Source organism: Perognathus longimembris, chromosome 11 (genome assembly GCF_023159225.1).
Source record: "Perognathus longimembris pacificus isolate PPM17 chromosome 11, ASM2315922v1, whole genome shotgun sequence".
Classification (NCBI taxonomy): Eukaryota; Metazoa; Chordata; class Mammalia; order Rodentia; family Heteromyidae; genus Perognathus; species Perognathus longimembris.
This window is the reverse complement of record NC_063171.1, coordinates 35,954,421-35,975,683: the sequence shown is the minus strand read 5'-3', so window position 1 is coordinate 35,975,683 and position 21,263 is coordinate 35,954,421. Positions and strand designations below refer to the sequence as shown.

At 44.9% G+C, this 21,263-nt stretch overlaps 3 protein-coding genes and 1 long non-coding RNA gene across 7 annotated transcripts; 2 read left to right on the top strand and 2 right to left on the bottom strand.

The window, feature by feature from the left end:
- Nucleotides 1-5: 5 nt before the first annotated feature.
- On the bottom strand, nt 6-1,235 carry Apoa2 (apolipoprotein A2). Its single transcript, XM_048356521.1, has 4 exons — nt 1,167-1,235; nt 948-1,034; nt 554-686; nt 6-227 (listed from the first exon to the last, which is right to left on the bottom strand). The coding sequence occupies exons 2-4, from the start codon at nt 997-999 to the stop codon at nt 107-109; spliced, it is 306 nt and encodes a 101-aa protein (XP_048212478.1). The 5' UTR covers nt 1,000-1,034; nt 1,167-1,235; the 3' UTR covers nt 6-106.
- A 2,873-nt stretch (nt 1,236-4,108) lies between these two features.
- Tomm40l (translocase of outer mitochondrial membrane 40 like) lies at nt 4,109-9,028 on the top strand. Of its 3 annotated transcripts, none has more exons than XM_048356520.1 (10): nt 4,109-4,229; nt 4,551-4,700; nt 4,983-5,050; nt 5,327-5,419; nt 5,725-5,826; nt 5,948-6,053; nt 6,615-6,737; nt 6,852-6,928; nt 7,172-7,274; nt 7,409-9,028. In XM_048356520.1, exons 2-10 carry the CDS (start codon nt 4,586-4,588, stop codon nt 7,546-7,548), a joined length of 927 nt encoding a protein of 308 aa, XP_048212477.1. In that variant the 5' UTR covers nt 4,109-4,229; nt 4,551-4,585; the 3' UTR covers nt 7,549-9,028. The 3 variants fall into 3 exon arrangements, with proteins under 3 accessions (XP_048212477.1, XP_048212475.1, XP_048212476.1); XM_048356518.1 differs by having other exon boundaries at nt 4,450-4,700; XM_048356519.1 differs by lacking the exon at nt 4,109-4,229 and having other exon boundaries at nt 4,237-4,700.
- On the bottom strand, nt 8,273-14,307 carry Nr1i3 (nuclear receptor subfamily 1 group I member 3). 2 transcript variants are annotated; one of them, XM_048356516.1, is made up of 9 exons: nt 14,142-14,307; nt 13,840-13,979; nt 13,240-13,370; nt 10,728-10,897; nt 10,378-10,517; nt 9,998-10,143; nt 9,786-9,902; nt 9,502-9,607; nt 8,273-8,402 (listed from the first exon to the last, which is right to left on the bottom strand). In XM_048356516.1, exons 2-9 carry the CDS (start codon nt 13,944-13,946, stop codon nt 8,273-8,275), a joined length of 1,047 nt encoding a protein of 348 aa, XP_048212473.1. In that variant the 5' UTR covers nt 13,947-13,979; nt 14,142-14,307. The 2 variants fall into 2 exon arrangements, with proteins under 2 accessions (XP_048212473.1, XP_048212474.1); XM_048356517.1 differs by lacking the exon at nt 14,142-14,307 and having other exon boundaries at nt 9,786-9,927; nt 9,990-10,143; nt 13,840-14,012.
- A 141-nt stretch (nt 14,308-14,448) lies between these two features.
- Nucleotides 14,449-16,777, top strand: LOC125359052. Its single transcript, XR_007212478.1, has 3 exons — nt 14,449-14,532; nt 14,645-14,649; nt 16,554-16,777. It is a non-coding gene; the product is annotated as an uncharacterized LOC125359052 (long non-coding RNA).
- Nucleotides 16,778-21,263: the final 4,486 nt, after the last annotated feature.

The following is a 21,263-nucleotide window of genomic DNA, read 5'->3' as shown; positions in this document are numbered from 1 at the left end:
TTGACTCCTTCCGCATTTATTGTAGAAAATGGGGAGTAGGGAGGGAGGAGGGCTCTAGGCCTGGCCAGTAGGTATTCTAGAATTGAAAGACAAGAATCTGGATGTCTCACTGGGTGACAGGCTCTGGTTTTTTTGGCTCCATGAAACTGCTAAAGAAGGTAAACAGATCAGCTCCAGCCTTCTTGACCAGGGGTGTCAGCTGTTCATGTGTCTTTTCAATGTAAGCCCTGGATAGGGAAGGGATCAGAGGTTAGTGTGAGAGACTCTGATCACTCTAAGGGGCTTTGGAGGCCATGAGGAATGATGTTGCTCTCCAAACTGTAGACCTTTTGGTCCATCTTGGCAAAACAAAGCCCCTAAGAGGAAGTAGCCTTCTACAAGGCAGAGAAACAGATTCTAGAGACTGGAATTCAAGGCCCAATTCCCACTGCCCCTATCTGTTCATAAAGGTTCACGGGAGCTTTATTTCTGAGTTCAGTTTGTGAGACGGATCACCTTTCTTCCCTTGATTTATGGTCCCATAACCCTTGAGCCCCATTTTTCTGATACTTACCGGGCTTGGGCCTGAAGCTCTGTGCCCTTGGCCTTCTCCACCAGGTCCTTGCCATAGTTGGTCATGGTCTGGAGGTAATGGGTGAACAGGCTCTGCAGACTGGTCTCCTCTGCTTGTCTCCGAACCATAGCCCCTGTGCACACACATGCACTCTTTTCTCAGCTGGGTCCCCAGCAATGACTCCTAGCCTCCTGCCACATCTCTGTCAGGACCCATTTCAACTCTCAACCCTCTCCCCAGATCCAGCCAGGTCTGTTTCCTGGACTCTAGAGAAGTGATCCTTTTCCTTTGAGCTCTTTAGTTGCCTGATTTGGGCATTAGAGCACAAAAAGATGGGACTCCCAGCACCTTCTTTGTTTTGGGGGGCAGGGGTCCTCCTCTCCATGTCACATACCTTCAAGGCTACAGACAGCCAGGAGCAGCACAGTGATTGCAAGCAACTTCATGGTAGTAACAGAGGAAAGGTGACCTAGGAACAGTGCTGATGGTGGGAAAGGACAGTGAAGCCAAGGAGCTTCCACTGCTCCCCAGGAATAAACACCCATCCCAACCTGGTTCTCTCCCTTTCCACAATTAAAGCCCCATCCTCTTTACATGCGGACCCCCACCATACCTAGTCAGTGTCTCTGTCCTCCACGTCTATTCCTGGCCTATCTGGAGAGGCAAAAGCTATATACTTGTCTCCTTCTCCACCCCCATCAGGTGACAGAGACTGTGGGGAGGTCCAGCAGGGCGGGGATCAAGTTGGAATAAACAAATTGAAAAACATGGGGGAGGAGAGGACAATCAATGGAGGACTAATGCAATATTGTCAGAGAGAGGGCTTATAGGACTTGGTGAAGACTGAGAGCATGTTCTGGGTCTGTTTAAGATTTGTTCTTTTGAGATTTTGTTAGAGTTCTTAGATTTGTACATAGTAAATTAGCAAGATTCGCAGTTCTCACTCTCTCTCCTCTCTTTCCTTTTCTCTGTGTGCTGGTTCTGGGACTTGAACTCGGGGCCTAGGTGCTGTTCCTTAGCTTTTCCGCTCAAGGCTATCACTCTACAATTCCAGTTCTGGCTTTCTGGTAGTTAATTTGAGATAAGAGTCTCATAGACTTCTCAACCCAAGCTGGTTTTGAACCATGATCCTCAGATCTCAGCCTACTGAGTAGCTAGGATTGGGAACCACCATGAGCCACTGACACTCAGCTTCTAATTATTTCTCTGTAAAGTTCTAACATGAAATCATCAACTCTGGTATTTTTATTTTATTATGGGTAGATTTTATCTCTCCAACCTTACCTCCCCTCACTGTAACTTGGAAGAGAGGGTAGATGGGAATAGAAGAAAGGAAAAAAGTTAAAATCAGGGGCAGTGGGGAAGAGAATTGGTGGTAGGGGTGTCAGGGTCAGGGTCAGAGGACAGGTATAGACTCTGTCCCTTTTTGAGTTAATATGTAATGAGATGAAGAGAAAACATGAGAGCCCAGAATGGACCTCCTGGGTGCTGAACAGTGAGTATACCCTACCCCCAATAAAACAAACTCAGGAAACAGCCTCTGCCCTCCCTAGCAACCAGAGAATTCTGGCAGGAAAAGAGGTGAGGAAAAGGCTTCTGCTAGGATAAAGGTTAAAGGTACCTGGTCATTTGACCTTTCTTATCAGACTTGCTGATGGTCAGCCAATATTGAATCAACAGGGGCAATAGTTCCCCTGTGATGAAGGTCTTAGTACTTGTTTCAGCCCTAATTGTGAAGGAGAGAAGAGATACATTCCTCAGACCCAACAGACTGAGGTGGGATCAACTAAGGAGCTATCAGATGTATATGTATATATCTTTCACCCTTTTGACCCCACAGCTAACTTCTTGGACATTCCTAAGAGATGGAGTGTGTGGAAGCTGATGTGAGAGAGAGCAACTAAAGACCAAGAAACCTTACTCCATTTCCAACTATTTCCTTAGTGGTGCACACAGAGTTTGAGGGTCACTCTATTGCTTGGCCTCTATCTCTGGGGGTAGAAAGCATTTGTGGGCTGGAATTTTATTTCTAAGATTTCATTTGTCAGCTCTGCCTGGAGCCTCAGAGAAGGAAGCATTCACAACAGAGGGCAGATGTTTCAGCAACTAGTTCTGTCCATAACCAGCTTTTCTACTTACAAGCTTCCTAGTCTACCAAGAGGGTAAACACAGAAGATGGGGGCTCACACCTATTATCCTAGCTTCTCAGGAGACTGAGATCTGAGGATCATGATTTGAAGTCAGCCTGGTCAGGAAAGTCCATAAGACTCATATCTCCAATTAACTACCAAACTACCAAAACCTGGAACTGGAGCTCAAGTGGTAGGGTATTCCCTGGAGTGTTAGCTCAGGGACAGTACCCAGGCCCTGAGTTCAAGCCCCAGGACCTGTGTGCATGCACAAGTACACACACACACACACACACACACACACACACACACACAGAGCAGGTGAACTCAGTTGCAGAACTCCAGAGGAACATACAGAGTCTGTGTCCTAGAGGAGAGCTGTATAATGGATGGCCGTGAGAGTTCCCTAGCAGTTCTTTCTATAGGGGAAAAGGGTAATATGAACAAAGTCTTCAAGGTCATTCCCTTACTCACCCTTCACAAAATCCAAATCTCCAGGCTGTAGTTTTGAAACCAAGCACTTAGATCCCAAGCCCAAAGTCCAGGAGTCCAGGTCTGGCTACTTTGTCTCTATATGCCAAATAAAGAGACATAGTGAAAAAAAGAAAATAGAAATATTATATTGTTGCTATGGGAAGACAGCACTTCAGTACATCTTCAAAGATGCAGACCTTGGCTTCAGGTTAAATAAGGAGAGTTGTGGATAGGGAGTAAGAAAGTTATGCATGATTAAAACAGTCCTAGGTCTCAGGTATGGCCTGTTTGATTGTTAGCTTAGTCTCTGTCCTTGGAGGAGTTCCAGGGAAACTCTTTATTACTGGAACAGAATAGGAACAAAGTGATCTCCTGAATTTTTGGCTGTTCCCTTTAAGATGGTAAGAAGAAAAGAAGAAGATATTGCTAGTTTGAGGGGCAGTAGTTTGCCTTTCACACAAGATGGTTGTTAATGAATCTGATCTTTCTTGGAGGCCATGACTACAAAGTTGACTGCAGCAGAGAATATCTCAGATCGAAGGGCACAGATTCAAAGTTGGGAGACTTTTAGTTTACGGGGTTCAGAAAAAGCAGCTTTTAAGTAGCCCCTCACTTTGCTTTTTGCACAGTGGAAGGAGCTTCAGTGATTACAGAGACCAGATGCTCCCTCTAGTGTCAGTATTTTTGCAAGTTTATCTCAGCCTTGGAGAGGAGGCTGGGCAGGCTACCTTAGCAAAGCCTGCTACTTGTCTAAAAAAATCACCAATCAGGTCGCAGTCTCAGCAGGGCGTTGTTGAAACTCGTCGGCCACAATCCCTGCCACTCTTTTGCATGCTCCGCTCCCATTGGACACTAGGAAATCAAGATGTCTTTTTTATTCATCGATTGGGCGGGGCCAAATCAAGGAAAGGTTGGGGCTTTCATAGCTTTCTTTGCCCGGTCTCAAAATGGCGCTCTTGGCCACGCCGAGAATGCAGCGTGAAGCTGCATTCTGCCATCACTTAAGATGGCTGCCCCCATCAAGATGACCGGGGTGTGCCGAAGGGAAAGGGGCAACAGGATGATCTGAGATGGTAAGTGTTACTGTTTCATTGCATACTTTCCCTTGGGCCGTGGGAACGAAGAGCTGAGAGACTAGGAAACTAGGAGGAGGCCGTAGTGTGGGTCAGGATTGGATAATGGGAGAAAGGGCAGGGGAGACAGGTGGGGGTGAGGGATCAAAGATTGGGCAGGAGTGTGACTGGGGTTCAGTATCCCCACCGGTGCTCCCTCCTCCAACTCTTTCTCTTCCAGGTCTAGCATGAGGACCATGTGGAAGTTTCTGAAATTGGGGAGCTTGCTGATGGGCGGTGGGGCTCGTGGAGGGTAGACGGAGCACTAGAATATATTCCCAGGCTGACACCGGCCCCTCCCTGTCCTCCGGACTGAAATGGGGAACACGCTGGGCCTGGCGCCTATGGGGACTTTTCCCCGCCGGAGCCCCCGCCGAGAGGAACCTCTGCCTAACCCTGGGAGCTTCGATGAGCTACATCGACTATGCAAAGGTGAGAACTTGGCATTTGGGTGGCTCAAGTTAAAGGGACAGAGGAGAGGAGGGTCTTGAATGCAGAAATTCAGTGGTGGGAGCAGGAAAGGGGACCTGACACCTGGGGCATCCGGTGTCAGGGAGGGTCAGGTGCGCAAATGAAGTGAAATATTTTGATGCAGCACTTGAAAAGGAGGTCAGTTCCTCCAGTGCTTCATATGGGGTTGAAAGGGCAGACTACCCCTTTGGGGCATGGATTCCTTGTCTGTGCTTATGCCTTCCCTCCTCCTATCCTGTTCAGATGTGTTCCCAGTACAAATGGAGGGAGTGAAGCTCGTTGTCAACAAGGTTCTGAGCAGCCATTTCCAGGTGCTTCCACTTTTCTGGCCTCTTCCTTGCCTGTCCCAAATCGTTCCCTTTCCTTTATATTCCAGCCTTATCCAGGCTATTTGGGACAAATGGGGAGGGGGGGTTCTTTATCTTCCTTATCTGTGGGACTTGTTCCTTTAACTCTGGTGACCCTTTGCATATGTTGTAATATTTGGAAATCTTAAGATCCCCTAGATGAGGAGACGGTGGAGGTTGGGATGGGGAATTGAAATGAAGTTGCAATGTTCTCACCTCCAATGATTCCTCTTTCCTCAGGTGGCTCATACTGTGCACATGAGTGCCCTGTCCTTGCCAGGCTATCACCTCCATGCGGCCTATGCAGGAGACTGGCAGCTTAGCCCCACAGAGGTGAGAGCTCCACCATAACTCAATCATCTCCTTAAAATCCCACCTGGGTCTTGAGGAGAAAATGTGTGTGTGTGTGTGTGTGTGTGTGTGTGTGTGTCTATGTGTATTATGAGAAAGAATGGGTAGTAATAGGATTCTCTGTTTCATTTCTGAAAGGAAGAGGGTAGAGAAACATTTTTGTGTAGATGCCAGACTGTCTTTGTGCCTCCACTAGGGGGCGCTGGATAACGTTAATGAATTCTCCTAGTAATTGAGTTTAGGCAGATGGATGCAACCCCGCTCAACCTGTCTACACTCTTCAACAGGTGTTCCCCACTGTGGTAGGAGATATGGATAGCAGTGGCAGTCTCAACGCCCAGGTCCTGCTTCTGTTGGCAGAGCGGCTTCGAGCTAAGGCTGTCTTTCAGGTGATCCACAGTTTCTGTCTCCATCCACTGAGGCAGGTCAGGGTTTCCTGACCTGAGCTCCCCAGGAGAAGGAGTAACGGCAAGAAAGAAGGAGATTTTATTTCTTGCTCTCCCCACCCAGACACAGCAGGCCAAGTTCCTGACATGGCAATTTGATGGCGAGTATCGAGGAGATGACTACACAGCTACTCTGACCCTAGGAAATCCTGACCTGATTGGAGAATCAGGTGAGGAACTGCAATAGAGTCCTTTTGATCTTATTTGTCCATTTGCTAACTTTGGCCATACATCTTTTTTTTTTTTTTTTTTCTTGTCAGTCCTGGGGCTTGCAAATTCAGGGCCTGGGCACTGTCCCTGGGCTTCTTTTGCTCAAGGATAACACTCTACCACTTGAGCCACAGCACCACTTCTAGCTTTTTTTTCTCCTGTGTATGTGGTGCTGAGGAATTGAACCCAGGGCTTCATGCATGCTAGGCAAGTACTCTACCACTAAGCCACATTCCCAGTCCTCTCCCCCCTGTTTTGAAGGCTTCATTTCATTTTATTTATTTATTGTCAGTCATGGGGCTTGCACTCAGGGCTTCCGCACTCTCCCTGAGCTCTTCAGCCCAAGGCTAGTGCTCTACCACTTGAGCCACAGTGCCACTTCCCATTCATCTTAAATTGTATAGTTTGGAGACCAGAAAAGGGGTTTCTTGGGCAGGCTGGGTTGGGGATTGCTGGGGGTGAGGGAGCAGGCTTGATTCTTGTCTCTATGACTAATTCCATGTCTCTCCACTCCTTCACAGTGATCATGGTTGCTCACTTCCTACAGAGCCTCACTCATCGGCTGGTACTGGGAGGAGAGCTCGTTTATCACCGGAGACCAGGTGAAGAGGGAGCCATCTTGACTCTGGCTGGAAAGTATTCAGGTATGGGGCAAAGTGGAATAGGGATGAGGATAAGCAATTATGGAATTTTCTGGAATTCCTGGCTAGTGTCCTATTATGGTAATGCTCCTTTCTCCTATACTTTTTCCTCCCTAGCTGTACACTGGGTAGCTACATTGAATGTGGGATCTGGTGGGGCCCATGCAAGTTATTACCACAGGGCAAATGAACAGGTAAGATTGTTGATGTCATCCCTTACCTTAGTAAGTCAGTCATAAACTTTTTTTTTCTAGTCCTGGGGCTTGAACTCTGATAATCTTTTGTCTTGTCAAGCCTCTCTAGACTCTGCTGCTCTGATATTCTTCCTACTCAAAGTATACATATCCATTCATGCATTCATTCTGCTCATCACATGTCAAGATCCCTTTATTTTTCACTGAGATGGATTTTCCCCTTACCCTGTCTCTGTTACTTAGGTTCAAGTTGGAGTGGAGTTTGAGGCAAATACAAGACTACAGGATACAACCTTCTCCTTTGGTTACCACCTGACTTTGCCCCAGGCCAACATGGTGTTTAGAGGTGAGGGTTCTTTGGACCACATTTGGAAGTGGTGAGGGATTTGGGGATAGAGGGAGGAAAGCTCTGCCTATATCCACTAACTCCTTCCACTAAGCCTTGTTAAGTAACCTAGTCAATGTTCTCTTCCCTGACAGGCTTGGTGGATAGTAATTGGTGTGTAGGTGCTGTGCTGGAAAAGAAGATGCCCCCACTTCCTGTCACCCTTGCCCTTGGAGCTTTCCTCAATCACTGGCGCAACAGATTCCATTGTGGCTTCAGCATCACTGTGGGCTGAGGTTGTCCCAGAGCCAGCCCCCACAGCAGCTGGAACCTCTGAGTCAGGGTGCCCTAGGGCCAGAGACTAGGCCCCTCTCCAAAGCCCACCTTGCTGGGTGACTTCTAGGTCCCAGAAGCAGAGTGGGGGGACAGGACCATGTCCTCAGAACTGGAGCTGACAGAAGGTCAGTTGATGAGGCTGTGGTTTGAGGATCCACATCTTCTACCAGCTGCACTATCATCTTCCATGTGCTCTTGTGGCTCTGGACTAAAGGAGAAGGATTAAGGTGTATGGCTGGCTAAATTTGCCCCCTTACTTCCTTCTTTATTTTCCGTTGGATCAAGGCTCCTAACCTTTCCTCTACAGAGCAAAAAAGTCTACATGGGATTAGCTCCCCATCCTGCTTTCCCATCTCAGAGTCTGTTAAAACTGAGGAAGTAGGGTTGAAGGGCTAAATATTTGGCCCTATAAAACGGGACCCACCCATTCCCAGAAGGAGTTTTACCTCTTAAACCCTGAGGCTTCCTCCTTCACCATCTTCTGTGCTTCCTCACCTTTCTCCCCATGATCACCCTCCTTCCCTCCCAAGTTTCCCCCATGATTGCATGAAGAGGCATTTATTAGTCTTTGCATTGCAAGCACTGAGCTCTTTTTGTATTGGTTCCAATATATGGTCCCAGCAGTTTCTGCTTTCTAGTCCAGTGTGTCCCAGGTGGGTTGGAGATGGAAGCAAGCATGGGTCTCAGCTGCAGATCTCCTGGAGAAGTGGCATCATAGCAAGCAGTCCCTGGATGCGCTGGATTTGGAACCAGTAAGCATTGTTAAGGCTCCGGAGCTCTGCTAACAGGCCCATCAGCTTTGCATACAGAAACCTTTGGAGGAAGCAGTGGGATCCCCATGGAAAAAGAAGAGAAAGAAGGCAGCTGAGAGTCTTGTCCTAAGGTTCTGTTCCCTTGTATTGTCCCTCAGTGAAGCTAAGTCTGAGCGTTAAAAAAAAAAAAATCATAGCTTGACAAGACAAATTTACTGAAGATTCCAAAGGTCCCCAAGGGGTCCTCTGACATTGTTTTCTCACTCCATTCCCAGTTTTTCCTGAACCTCGAGTTTAGAAGGCCAAGTATGAAGAAAGCCCCAGATTTGTCAGAATTTTAACTGTGTAGAATTTGAGGGTCTATCTAACCTTCTAGAACTTGTCTTAGAAGGTGTGTGTGTTCTGTGGTATAAAGTGCCCCCATTTTAGCAAACTCACTCATTGAGGAATGAGCCACACAAGTGACACATTGCTCAGAGCATGGATAGATCTTAGTCTACTGAACCAAGAGCAGAGTTTGGCCATGAAACTGTAAGTGATCATAATTTCAAGGAAAATGAAAACATACAAGGAATTGGCTCAATGGAGAGAGAAGGAAGGGCCAAAGAAGAAGAGTGAACAAGACTTTAAAAAATCTATGTTATTGGGCTGGGAATGTGGCTTAGTCGTGGAGTGCTTGCCTAGCACGCATGAAGCCCTGGGTTCGATTCCTCAGTACCATATAAATGAAAAAAGAAAAGCTGGAAGTGGGGCTGTGGCTCAAGTGGTAGAGCACTAGCCTTGAGCAAAAAGAAGCTCCGGGATAGTTCCCAGGCCCTGAGTTCAAGCCCCAGGACTGGCAAAAAAAAAACTCTGTTATTCTGGAGATGTTGGAGTAGGGCGGTGATGGGTATCATCAATCTCAGGAATGCTATTAGACAAAGCTTGTTCTACTACTTTGCATCTCTACTGAATAAAAAAATCTGGAAAATGTGAGATGAAACAGTAGTAATAGCAATTTGCATCCTGGATGTGTGTGTGTGATGGGCATGGCCAGAGTGAAGGAACAAGAAACCTGGGTTCCCAAAGGAAAATATAGCTTAAGAAATCATCCTAAGGTCAGTGCTTCCCTTATCTCTTCTTTTCCAGTGCAACCTTCAAGCCCCCAGCATCTCCCTTACCGATTTCCAGGCCTTAGCTGTTGTTTCTTGATGTAGCTCTCCAGAGTCAGTGCCATCTCCTCTTGCAGCTGATCAATCTCTTCTCTTTGGGTAACTCCGGGCCGGTCTGTAAGATAACACAGGGAGCTGAAAGGGACAAGGCTGGTGGGAGGAGAATGTCCAGCGGCTGAGGATGGTATATAGACCATTCTGTAGGTTTGAAGGCTAGATGGCTGGGGATGGTCGGATTCAAGGAGCTTGGGGAAAGGTGGGACCAGAGTTCCTGGGCTTTGGGAGATGCTCACCAGGAGAGAAGAGGGCCATGGCAGCCATGAGTAAATACTCTGGCTCCTGGAGTTGCAGTCGCTTCAGTGTCCCATGGAAATGAAATAATAACTCTATAAATTCTTCCTGGAATCCCGCTGTTGGAAATATTGTGCTTAGGATCTCCAGGTTCCCCTACCACATCCCATACCTCAAGGATACTTGCCCTCTTCCTGTGCTAGCACCCTCTCACCATGGGTTCCATCTTCCATTGTATAGCGAAGAGGTCCACAGAAGAAGTTTTGTGTTTGAAGACAGAAAGTAGTATTGAGTAAGATTTGACTCATTTCTACAGCAGCTCCCTTGAGAAGGGAGATTTGATCTTCTATGGACAGGGATCTATTGAGAACAGGAAACAGACATTTTAGACTCCAACCGGAACTTCAGAGAGGGTAAGGGAGCTTCTGGTCCTGGGTGGTGCACTTAAAAACAAGCCTTGGCAGTCAAGACTTGGTGCTTAAAAAATTTGGAAGATATGTTAACGTGATCTGTGAGTTTTTGGGGAGAGGATTAGGGGTTGGTGTGTAATTTGTGAAACATTTACTTCCTGAAAGATGAGGGGAGCCCACTCACCGGAAGGGGGGTAGCTCCTTGGTAAACTTGATGATTTGCTGTACCATGAAAGTGTTGATATCTGCAAAGTGTGCAAGCAGAGGCAGCACAGGGGCCAAGGTGGTCAAGGGCTGGTGATGGATGAATAGGTAAGCTGGAGGCTACAGAGAGCAGAGCATGAGGGTGAGAAGCCCTGGCCCTAGACTTTTCCTGTAGGCCTTGCCAGCCTTATTTTCCAAGGGTTCTTTGTTGAATACCCTGGCCAGGCTGGGGTTTTCTCTTTTGGTTCATGGCATACAGCTCTCTCCCTCAGTTTACTTCTTTGGGAACCCTTTTGGTTATGTTCCAACCCAAATCCTGTAAGTGCTCACCCTGAAATGCACAAACTGGTCAAACATGGTGCTCATGTGGCGAGTGTGAGCTCCCAGGAGGATCTGGACCAGCTCTTTCTGTTCCTTACTCAGTTGTATAGGTGTTTGCTGTCCCCTCCGCTGCGCCTGCCTTGCTCGTCGCAATGCCAGGGCTTCTGCTGACAGTATCACTGTGTCAAACAAGAAATATGACAAAATGATTGATGTCAACACAGAACACTCTTCTGACAGTCCTTGAGGGCTCCTTGCTGCCATGCATGAGGAAGGATTGGGGAGAGGAGGAGAGTTCCTGAGGCTTCCTTGAATTTGGCTGAACTAGAGGCTGCAGGTGGTAGGGGATTCCTGCACACTTCCAGCAACCTGAGTTATCTGTGACTCATTACCTTAGGAAACAATGCGCTGTAGGAAAACAGGGAAGTATGGAGAATAAAGTGGGAAAGGTACAAGAAGAAGCTGGGTGCAGTGGCACATGCGTGTACTAGCATATGGAAGGCTAATGTAGGAAGATTGTGAGCTTGAGGGAAGCCTGGTTTACACAAAATGAGTCAAGACCAGCCTGGGCTGATGAGATTCTACCTCAAAAGGAGGCAGGGAAAGAAGGAGAGGGCTGGGGGGAATGTGTTTGCATTTGGCTTCTGGGGGTCATTACACTGAAGAAGATCTTCGGGGCTGGGAATATGGCCTAGTGGCAAGAGTGCTTGCCTCCTATACATGAGGCCCTGGGTTCGATTCCTCAGCACCACATATACAGAAAATGGCCAGAAGTGGCGCTGTGGCTCAAGTGGCAGAGTGCTAGCCTTGAGCAAAAAAGAAGCCAAGGACAGTGCTCAGGCCCTGAGTTCACGACCTAGAACTGGAAAAAAAAAGAAGAAGAAGAAGAAGAAGAAGAAGATCTTCATACTTAGAATACCACCTTGTTTATATAGCATGATAAGTTCAAAGGTTTTGAGGTTAAGGTTAGATTTTCTTAGATAAAACTACCTTGTAGTGGATAGGGTGAAGATCTTTCCTTTTCCCTTTTTTTTTGTTGTTCCACTCAAGGCTGGCACTCTATAGGGCACAGCTCCACTTCTGGTTGTTTTGTTTTGTTTTTGGTGGTTACTTGGATATAAGTCTCCCAGACTTTTCTGTCTTGGTTGGCTTCAAGCCATGATCCTCAGATCTCAGCTTCCTAGGATTATAGGTTTGAGTCACTGATGGCCAGTGGGGTTTGTATCTTTCAGAGATAGAAACAAGCTTAGATTCCAGGGGCAGTACCAAGGTTGTAAAATAAGTGATATGGACTGGGTTCAAACAATGATTTTTTGGTTTCTACAGTTTCTAATAATGTAATAGGGAATAAGCCAGAGTTTGAAAGTCAGACAGACTTGAGTTTTTTAAGTTTGATAGTGTATATATGCAATTATCTTATTTTTATTGGCATACATTAGTTTTACAAGAAAGGGGTTCACTGTGACATTTTCACACATGTATGTGATGTATCCCAATCAACCTCAACCCCCTCTATCATTCTCTAGTTCCCCTCCCCCTTTTTGAAACAATTTCAACTGGTTTCAAGGTTTCATTGTTCTATTTTCATACATACAAGTTACTTTGACTCCTATTTCCAGTAGGTCCCTTGACAAAAGCTGGAAGGGGTGCTGTAGCTTCAAGTGGTAGAGGGCAAGCCTTCAACAAAAGAAGCTCAGGGAAAGTGCCTAGCTCCTGAGTTCAAGTCCTGGGACTGGCAAAAAAAGAAAAAGAAAGAAAAGAAGGAAGGCAGGAAGGAAGGAAAGAGAGAGAAGGAAGGAAAGAGAACAGAATAGAAAGAAAGGAAGGAAGAAAAAAAGAATAGAGGAAGGAAGGGAAGAAAGAAAAGAAAAAAAGAAAAAAAGAAAGAAAGAAAGAAAGGAAGAAAGGAAGGAAGGAAGAAAAGATGTCTAGGGGAAGGGCATTTCAGGTACAGGGTCTGGCAACTGTGAAAGTCTTAAGGAAGTGTGCTTGTGTTCAAAGATGGCAATGAAGTTAGTGTGTCCAGAATGTATTCAGCAAGGGTAAAGGGAAATAAGGTCTGAAAGGTATGCAGAAGTCAATCTATGAGATCATGTACTTTAAGAGAGATAGGAGCTGTAGGAGGTTTGAATAGAAGAATGACATAATCTAGTTTAATCTAGTTGAGTGCCAATGGTTCATGCATGTAATCCTAGCTACTCAGGAGGCCGAGATCTGAGGAACACAGTTCAATTCCAGCTCAGGCAGGACAATCTGAGAATCTTCTCTTCTCTAGACCATCAAAATCTAGAATTCGAGCTGTGGCTCAAGCAGTAGAGTGCCAGTTTTGGGCAAAACAACAACAACAACAAACCTAAAGGACAGTGCCTAGGCCTTGAGTTCAAGCCTCAGTGCTGGCATAAAAATAAATAAAAAGAGAAAGAATAGTGACATAGCTAAAGAGTTCCTGCTCTGTGAAAGTGTGCTATGGTGAACAGAGAAAGAATCAATAAGTTATTGGGATGGTGAGGGACCAACTCACTGTCTTTCCTCATGCCAGCATTTAAACACTTCTGCAACCTGCAGGCTGGGCAGTGGCGCCTCTGGGCCTTGTTAACCTCACAGTTTCCAGCAAAGGGGCAGATGGGACCAGTGCTTTTGCTCACTGTTCGTCTGTGAAAGAGAGAGAGACATGATTAGGACCTGGGATGGCAGTGAGCAGGCAAGTATGTATGTAGGACTGAGAGAATGTGAGCTAAAGGACTTGGGAATCTGGTGACACTGGCTAATCTGAGCTGTGCCCCAAGATTCTCAGGACTAGGCATAATACATCTTAAGAATTTTCTTGAGGACACAGGACACTCAAAAATCATAGTTGATGTAATACTAGCTTGTTTCTTTGCAGGTAGTAGATTGTGTCCATAGCTTCCTATTATGCCACTGGTTTATATAGAGTATTGTGGTTAGGAAGAGATAGGATGTTAGCCACAAGGTAGTTAGACTTGGTTACAGGAGTAGTTGGACAAGCCTAGGTGCTTGCCAGGGTTTAAAGGCTGACTGATAGGAGTTACATGGGGGTGGGGGTGGGAGGTAGAGAGGGTAGGGAGGAGAGGATTGTTTCTATTGGGGAGAAGGTTCTCACCTGAAAAAACCCTTGCAGCCCTCACAAGTCAAAGCATGGAAATGATAGCCCGTGGCTCGGTCTCCACATACCACACAGTTCCTTGGTTCATCTTCACTACTTGCCATGACTTCAGGTTTTAGGATGGTTGTCACAGACACCTGGGTATGAGAGAAGAAAGTGAGATCTAGGCCACATTTTTCCCTCTTCTCTCTCTTCTTTAGAGTCTCTTCTCATATCTGCCCTGCACCTATGCCTTGGCATTGTCTATACTAGCAGCAAGAAAGATGCTTTTCATCTCTGGTCCCAAATTGATTTCCTACCTGATCCTCTTAGGCAACATGTCAACACAGGCCACAGAATCTGGTGTGGAATGGCTTTCGCCAAGCTCCCACGTTGGCTCTGCTTTTCTTTTGATCTCAAGGGTGCCAGGCTCTGAGTATGTAGAATACAAGAGACATGTGTTGCTTGTAGCCTCCAGGTGCTTTTAGTGCCCTGTGTAGGCAGGGCACAGACTCTGGACCTAGGGCAAAGAACTGGGTGGGAGGTTTTCCCAGCATGCCCAAGCTACTGGCTAGTGGCACAAGGGGAGGTGCTGTGGTAGGTGGGGACCTCATGACTGAGTAGAAGCTGCTCCTAATCAGATTCATAGAGGTTCTCCCTACTGCTGAGCTGCAGGCTAGATCTGCAGCCTCTTTTGTACACTGATCCTAGGTAAACTGAGAAAAGAGAGATGGGGAGAGACAACACACTTTTTTTTCGCATGCAGCATGTCTGTAATAAAAGGAAAGGCATAATGATTGTGCCAGGCTCCCAAAAAAGGAAGTGTGTGTGTGTGTGTGTGTGTGTGTGTGTGTGTGTGTGTGTGCATGCCGGTAATGAGGCTTGAACTCAGGGCCTGGGCAATATCCCTGCAATTTTTTTTGCCCAAGGCTAACACTCTACTGCTTGAGCTACAGTTTTACTTCAGAGTTTGGGGCAGTTAATTAGAGATAAGAGTCTCAAAGACATTCCTGCCTGGGCTGGCTTCAAACCCTGATTCTTATATCTCAGCCTCTGAACTAGGATTATAGGTGTGAGTCACTGGTGTCTGGCTTGCTCTGATTATTTTTGATATGGATTTCCAATTTTGCCTGGTACAAGCCATGCCTCTAGTTCAGCATTTTGCTGACTAATTGGAAATGGTTTTTGGCAAGGGTGGCTTCCAACTGTGGTCGGCCAGATCCCAGCTTCTTAAGTAGGTAGAAGTACAGGTATGAGTCACCGGCACTGCCTGAACTATTAAAAAAAATTTTTAATGACTTTATTTAAAGAGCTTAGCTTTTTTTTTTCTTTACTGTCAAAGTGAAGTACAGAGGGGTTACAGTTTCATATGTAAGGCAGTAAGTACATTTCTTTTTTTTTTTTACCAGTCCTGGGCCTTAGACTCGGGGCCTGAGCACTGTCACTGGCTTCTTTTTGCTCAAGGCTAGCACTCTGCCACTTGAGCCACAGCGCCACTTCTGGCCATTTTGTATATATGTGGTGCTGGGGGATCAAACCCAGGGCTTCATGTATAGGAGGCAAGCACTCTTGCCAGTAGGCCATATTCCTAGCCTGAACTATTAAATTTTTATTGTTGGTTTTTGTGCCGATCCTGAGACTTAAACTCTGGACTTGTGTCTCTGAGTTTTATATCTCAAAGCTAGCACTCTGCTACTTCTGGGTTTTTTGGGTAGTTAATTGGAGATCAGGGTCTCACAGACTTTCTTGCTCCAGCTGCCTTCGAGCCACAATCCTCAGATCTCAGCTTCCTGATAGCTAGGATTACAGCACTGGCATCCAACTTAAATTAAAAAAAAACTAATTAGCATACATTAGCTGTATAAAGGGAGATTTCATTGTAACATTTTCATGCATAGTTACAATATAATCAACCCCCTATATCATTCTTCCTTACTTCTCTCCCCTTTCTCTAATGTAATTTCAAGAGGTTTCATTGTTCTATTTTCATACTTGCCAACAATCTTTTTTTTTTTAAACCATATCTATCTCCTTTCACTCTTTACTTAAAAGGAAATAAACTCAGCGGGGTACTGGTGGCTCACGCCTGTAATCCTAGCTACTCAGGAGGCTAAGGATCACAGTTTGAAGCCAAGAATGGGCAGGAAAGTCCACAAGACTCTTATCTTCAATTATCCACCAGAAAATCATAAGTGGAGCTGTGGCTCAAAGTGGTAGAGTGATAGCCCCGAGCAGAAAAGCTCAGGGACAGTGTCCAGGCTCTGAGTTTAAGCCCTATGACTGACCAAAAAAAAAAAAAAAAAAAAAGGAAATAAACTCTAAATTGTGTCACAAAGAATATATTTATACATCTATTTGTGTATATATGTGTGTATATATATGCATAGTACTACCTAAGAGTCTCTACCTGTGTTAACCTTTTTTAGAAGGTAATGGCATTATTTTATGGAGGAGAAAACTGAGACTTGGACATATTAAGTAACTTGTACAAGGGCCCAACATACCAACTAATTATTAGATTACTTTACAAATGTCATACAGATATCTCAAATTCAGTGTGTCTAAAACGGAGCACATATATATCCCCACAAACTAAATTCTGTATGATCAAACTTGATAACTATCCTGGTCTGAGACCGTGGAAATAGCATGGGCATTGCAGTTACACAGGCTTGGGTTTAAATTCTGCCTCTGGCTTTTGCTAGCTGAATTACTCTTGCTCTTTTCCTAAGTGACATCACCAGGACCCCAGCTGCATGGGACTCTGGACATCAGATTTAATCATGAGGGATCAACCTTTGGCCTGTGAAGGGGTACTTGCTCTTCTTAGGTCAGCACTGAATATTTAGAGGAGAGGCCAGATGGAAGAAGTTGTTCTAGCCTAGGGTTGCCCTTTCACTGAAGTTTAACAATTACACTGGGCTGGGTTCTTGGAGAAGTCCTTGCAATTCTTTGAGATAGGTGTGTATTAGGGATAGACCCTTTGAGATTGCTCTTTACAGAAATGTTCCTCTGTTTGTTTTAGTTTAGGACCTCTTCTATCGAGGTGACTGGGAATGGAATCTGCTTCAGGATATCCCTGGCCTCCATGATGAACAGGCTTACAGAGTTAACTGATATATATGTATATATATATATATATATATATATATATACCTTTTTTTTTTTTCCTGGTCCTAGGGCTTGAACTCCAGGCCTGGGCACTGTCCCTAAGCTTTTCTACTCAAGGCTAGTGTTCTACCACTTGAACCACAGCTCCATTTCTGGCTTTATTTGGTGGTTAAAGAGATAAGAGTCTCATGGACTTAACTGCCCAGGCTGGATTTAAACTGCAGTCCTCAGATCTCAGCCTCCTGAGTAACTAGGATTATAGGAATCAGGCACTGGCACCTAGCTTTAATTGGTATTTTTACCCTCTTCCAACACATCTATTTCAGACCAGGGTCTGGAAAACACCAATGTTGGTTGTAGTCTGGGGTTTAAGCACTCTGAATTTTAATTCTATTTACTAGAAACATATTATACATATTACATAATGTTACATATTATGTTACACATATTACATAAAATAATATGTGTAAAATTCTTGAACCATGTTTGGATCCTAGAAAGGATCATTATCTTACCTTTTTCTTTTCCTCACTCTCCACTACCTTCTCTCAGATATCAAGACACAAGATGGGTCATGTAGCCTCTTTGGCTCTCCCTCACTTCCTAAAAATGACCAGAAGTCATGACTTGTCATTGCTGTCTCTTGACCTCTAAACACCCACTACTTATTAGCTGAGTTCATTTTTCACTCATCACTGCAGTTAGGCTATTAAATTATTCTCCCTACTCTCAGCTCATCTCCTTCCAACCCATCCTCCATGCTGGCTGTTGCTATTTCTAAAATGCAAATTTGATCATGTCTCTCCCCTGCTTAAAATTCTTCATTTGCTTGCCATCACCTTCAGGGAAAAAAAAAAAAATCCAATCTCTTTAGCATGTTACACAAAGTCCTTTGTGAGCTGGCCTCTATTTATCACTTTGTCCCCTTCTGTTCTATCCCTACTTCTCTCCTCTGACCTAGTACATTGCATTTGGCTCTAGATGTGCTTAAACATTTAGCGTTCCCTGCACACTCTGTGCTCACTCACTTCAGAACATCTGCCCTTGTTCTGTCTGGTACAAAAGTCCCCATCCCTCTTCCAGAGGAACTCTCCTCCCCTGGTCTCCGTGATCCTTTGGCCCTTGAGGTCCCAATGCAGTAGATCACCTTTGGGAATCCAAAGATTAGAATATACCAATGCTCACAAGTGTACCATGGCATTCCCCATATTGCTGACTGACACTTATCACATGGCAAACAATTCTCTGCTTCTCTCTGACTCTGTTTCTCAACTGTGGGTGGCTAAAGTCAAGGACTGCATTTATTTTTCTTTCTTTTGGTGACAGGGCCTAGCTTCTAATTCATAAACCTTTTGCAGTACAGGTTAAAACATTTGGTTTCTTTTCTTTCTTTCTTTCTTTTTTTTTTCCAGTCCTGGGCCTTGGACTCAGGGCCTGAGCACTGTCCCTGGCTTCCTTTTGCTCAAGGCTAGCACTCTGCCACTTGAGCCACAGCGCCACTTCTGGCTGTTTTCTGTATATGTGGTGCTGGGGAATCGAACCCAGGGCCTCATGTATACGAGGCAAGCTCTCTTGCCACTAGGCCATATCTCCAGCCCCAGGTTAAAACATTTGGTTAATGGCTGTGCCTTTTATTTTTTTGGATCTTTAATTTTTTGTTTCTTTGTTTTTGGGTGGTACTGAGGCTTGAACTCAGGGTCTTAAGGCTGCTAGGCAAGTGCTCTGCCACTTGAGCCATGTATTTGAACCTTCTTGCTTTAGTTATTTTTTCAGATAGGGTCTTGCATTTTTGCTAGGGATGTGACACCAGTCTTTATCCTCCTATCTAGACCTCTTATATAGCTGAGATAACAAATGTGAAACCACTATGCCTAGCTTACTTGTTGAGATGGGGGTCTTGCTAACTTTTTTCAGGGGAGGGCATCCTGAGATCCTGAACTGCAGTTTTCCTAATCACTGTCTCCCGAGTAGTTGGGATTACAGGTGTGTGCCACCATCCCAGCTCTGGCTCCTTAAGGTTTTAAATACTTCTGGCACCCATGATAAATATTTATGACAGAATAAATGGGACAGAATATGAATTAAGATCTTATTCCAAACTCATGTTTCTTTCCATATGTAATCAAGGCAATTATTTGTGACATAGGTGTTGAACACATGCATTCATTTGTTCAAGAAATATTTAATAGGTATTTCATGTGAATCATCTGATACATTCTTATTTTCTTTTTAACTGTTGCCTCATGACTGTCCTTTGCTGTCCCGACTCTGGCTGGATTCCAACTAATCTTCAGTCTGCTTTATGACTTGGCTCTGACTTCTGAACTGTTGCTACATTTGTTCCTTCCAGCCATGTTTGTATTTGATATTGGCCAACCTAACTCACCTGTTCATTGAGCCAGATTTCTAGCCTGGGCCTGCTCTAGCCTATTTAGCCCGACAGGTGCTGGCACAAATGCTTCTTTGAACAGGAACAGGTCTTTTCATTTGAACCTTGTAATATGATTTTAATCTTTCTTTAAATTCACCAGTGAGTTCCCATGATCTGTTGAAGTCAATTGACTTTCTATTATGCTTCTCCCAATTAATCTCCCCACTGCTTTTGAATCCCTGACAACCACATTCTCTTCTGAAATGTATTCTCTCTAACCTCTATGCTGGCAAAATGCCTTACATAAAAATACCCATTCTTTGTTCTTCGTCAATCTGTCTGTCTTTCTGGCCATCTATGCATCCATCCATCTATCTCCATTTCCCACCCCTGGTGTTGGAGACCTAACCCAGGGCCTTCCTTGCACATATTAGGGCAGCAACTAGCTAGTTAGCTATAGCCCAACCTTTCCCCCTTCCATCTATATTGTAATAACTTTCTTTTCTTTCTCCTCCAATGGATTCTCTTTTTTTCTTAAGCCATGGATAGAAACAGCTGTGTTTTTCTCCCTACAAGGTTCATTTTCAACTTTGTTGCTCTTCTTTCCCTCTGTACTTCCCTAATAGTTTTACAAGGCTCTGGGTGAAAGTAAAGAAAAGCTACATTGCAGTTTGTATAGTACAATTATATTCTATACAAATGTATACTTTATGTTTTTGTTATTTTTTCTTTTTATTCTCATCTTTGTTGTGTGAATATCTTCCAAATCTCTAGTTCTAATGGAATCTTGCTATTCTTAGTAGTCATGCGCACGTGTGTGCAAATGTGTGTGTGCACTCATGTGCATGAGCACCGATATTTGGGTTTGAACTCAGGTCTTCATGCTCTTCTTAGTGCTCTACCACTTGAGCCACAGTGCTACTTCTGGCTTTTCCTGAGTAGGTTATTGGAGATAAGAGTCTCATCAACTTTTCTGCCTGGGCTGGCTTTGAACCATGATCTTCAGATCTCAGCCTCGAGTAGCTAGGATCACAGGTGTGAGCCACCAACTGGCACCTGGCTTCTCAGGCTCTTTGCTTGGTTGTTTTTGAAGTCCTCATACTTTTGCTGGACTTTTTGTATCATATCTGGCATTCTACCACATAAGCCATGCCTCCAATTCAACTTTTTTTGCTGGTTAATTGGAAAGTCCCAAGGATTGTTTGTCCTGGCTGGTTTTGAACCATGATCTCAGATTCCTGAGTAGCAAGGATTACAGATATGAGCCACTGGTGCTTGGCATCACTTTTGATGCCTCCTCTTTGGAGATGCTGGGGTTTGAATTCATGGCCCTGTGCATGCTAGGTAGGTGAGCAACCAATCCTGTTGCCTCCTTATGTTAAATTTCATTCAAGTCCTTTTTTCTGGACTCTTCTCACACTTTCCAAGCCTTCTATCACAATATCTATAACAAAGCTTCATGTTCACATGACCGTCTCTCCCCTACTGAATACTTTGCCTCCCAAGTACTGGGATTATAAGTGAACACTACCATGCCTGTTTATTCATTCATTTATTTATTTGTTATTTATTCATTTATTTATTTTCTCCCTTTCTTTCTCTCACCTCCCACCTCCCTCATTCCACGGCTGGGATGGAACCCAGAGCTTTGGGCATGCTAGGCAAGTGCTCTACCAGAGTTACACATCTCTAGTCCTTTTTCTGCCAGTTGTGGAGCTTGAACTCAAGGCCTGAGCACTGTCCCTGGCTTCTTTTTTGCTCAAGGCTAGCACTCTATCTCTTAAGTCAGTTTCTGTTTATGTGGTGCTGAGGAATCAAACCCAGGGCTTTGTGCCTGCTAAACAGGCAGTCTACTGCTAAGCCACATTCCCAGCCCCTTATGTTTTGTTTTTTTTAAATTGTCCCTTTTTCTTCTACTCAACCAGGCTCTTATACTTTGAACAGCTGTAGTCTCACCATC

What these genes read in the sequence shown, in the direction of transcription:
- Apoa2 (XM_048356521.1), bottom strand. Translation starts at nt 999, where the DNA reads ATGAAGTTGCTTGCAATCACTGTGCTGCTCCTGGCTGTCTGTAGCCTT. An exon ending in GGCTGTCTGTAGCCTTGAAG is followed by an intron (nt 687 to 947) that starts GTATGTGACATG and finishes GTGTGTGCACAG; the next exon opens with GGGCTATGGTTCGGAGACAA. An exon ending in GAGCTTCAGGCCCAAGCCCG is followed by an intron (nt 228 to 553) that starts GTAAGTATCAGA and finishes TTCCCTATCCAG; the next exon opens with GGCTTACATTGAAAAGACAC.
- Tomm40l (XM_048356520.1), top strand. Translation starts at nt 4,586, where the DNA reads ATGGGGAACACGCTGGGCCTGGCGCCTATGGGGACTTTTCCCCGCCGG. An exon ending in TTCTGAGCAGCCATTTCCAG is followed by an intron (nt 5,051 to 5,326) that starts GTGCTTCCACTT and finishes CTCTTTCCTCAG; the next exon opens with GTGGCTCATACTGTGCACAT. An exon ending in TGACCTGATTGGAGAATCAG is followed by an intron (nt 6,054 to 6,614) that starts GTGAGGAACTGC and finishes ACTCCTTCACAG; the next exon opens with TGATCATGGTTGCTCACTTC.
- Nr1i3 (XM_048356517.1), bottom strand. Translation starts at nt 13,946, where the DNA reads ATGGCAAGTAGTGAAGATGAACCAAGGAACTGTGTGGTATGTGGAGAC. An exon ending in TGCTGGCATGAGGAAAGACA is followed by an intron (nt 10,898 to 13,239) that starts GTGAGTTGGTCC and finishes TGTTTGACACAG; the next exon opens with TGATACTGTCAGCAGAAGCC. An exon ending in AAGGAGCTACCCCCCTTCCG is followed by an intron (nt 10,144 to 10,377) that starts GTGAGTGGGCTC and finishes TGTTCTCAATAG; the next exon opens with ATCCCTGTCCATAGAAGATC.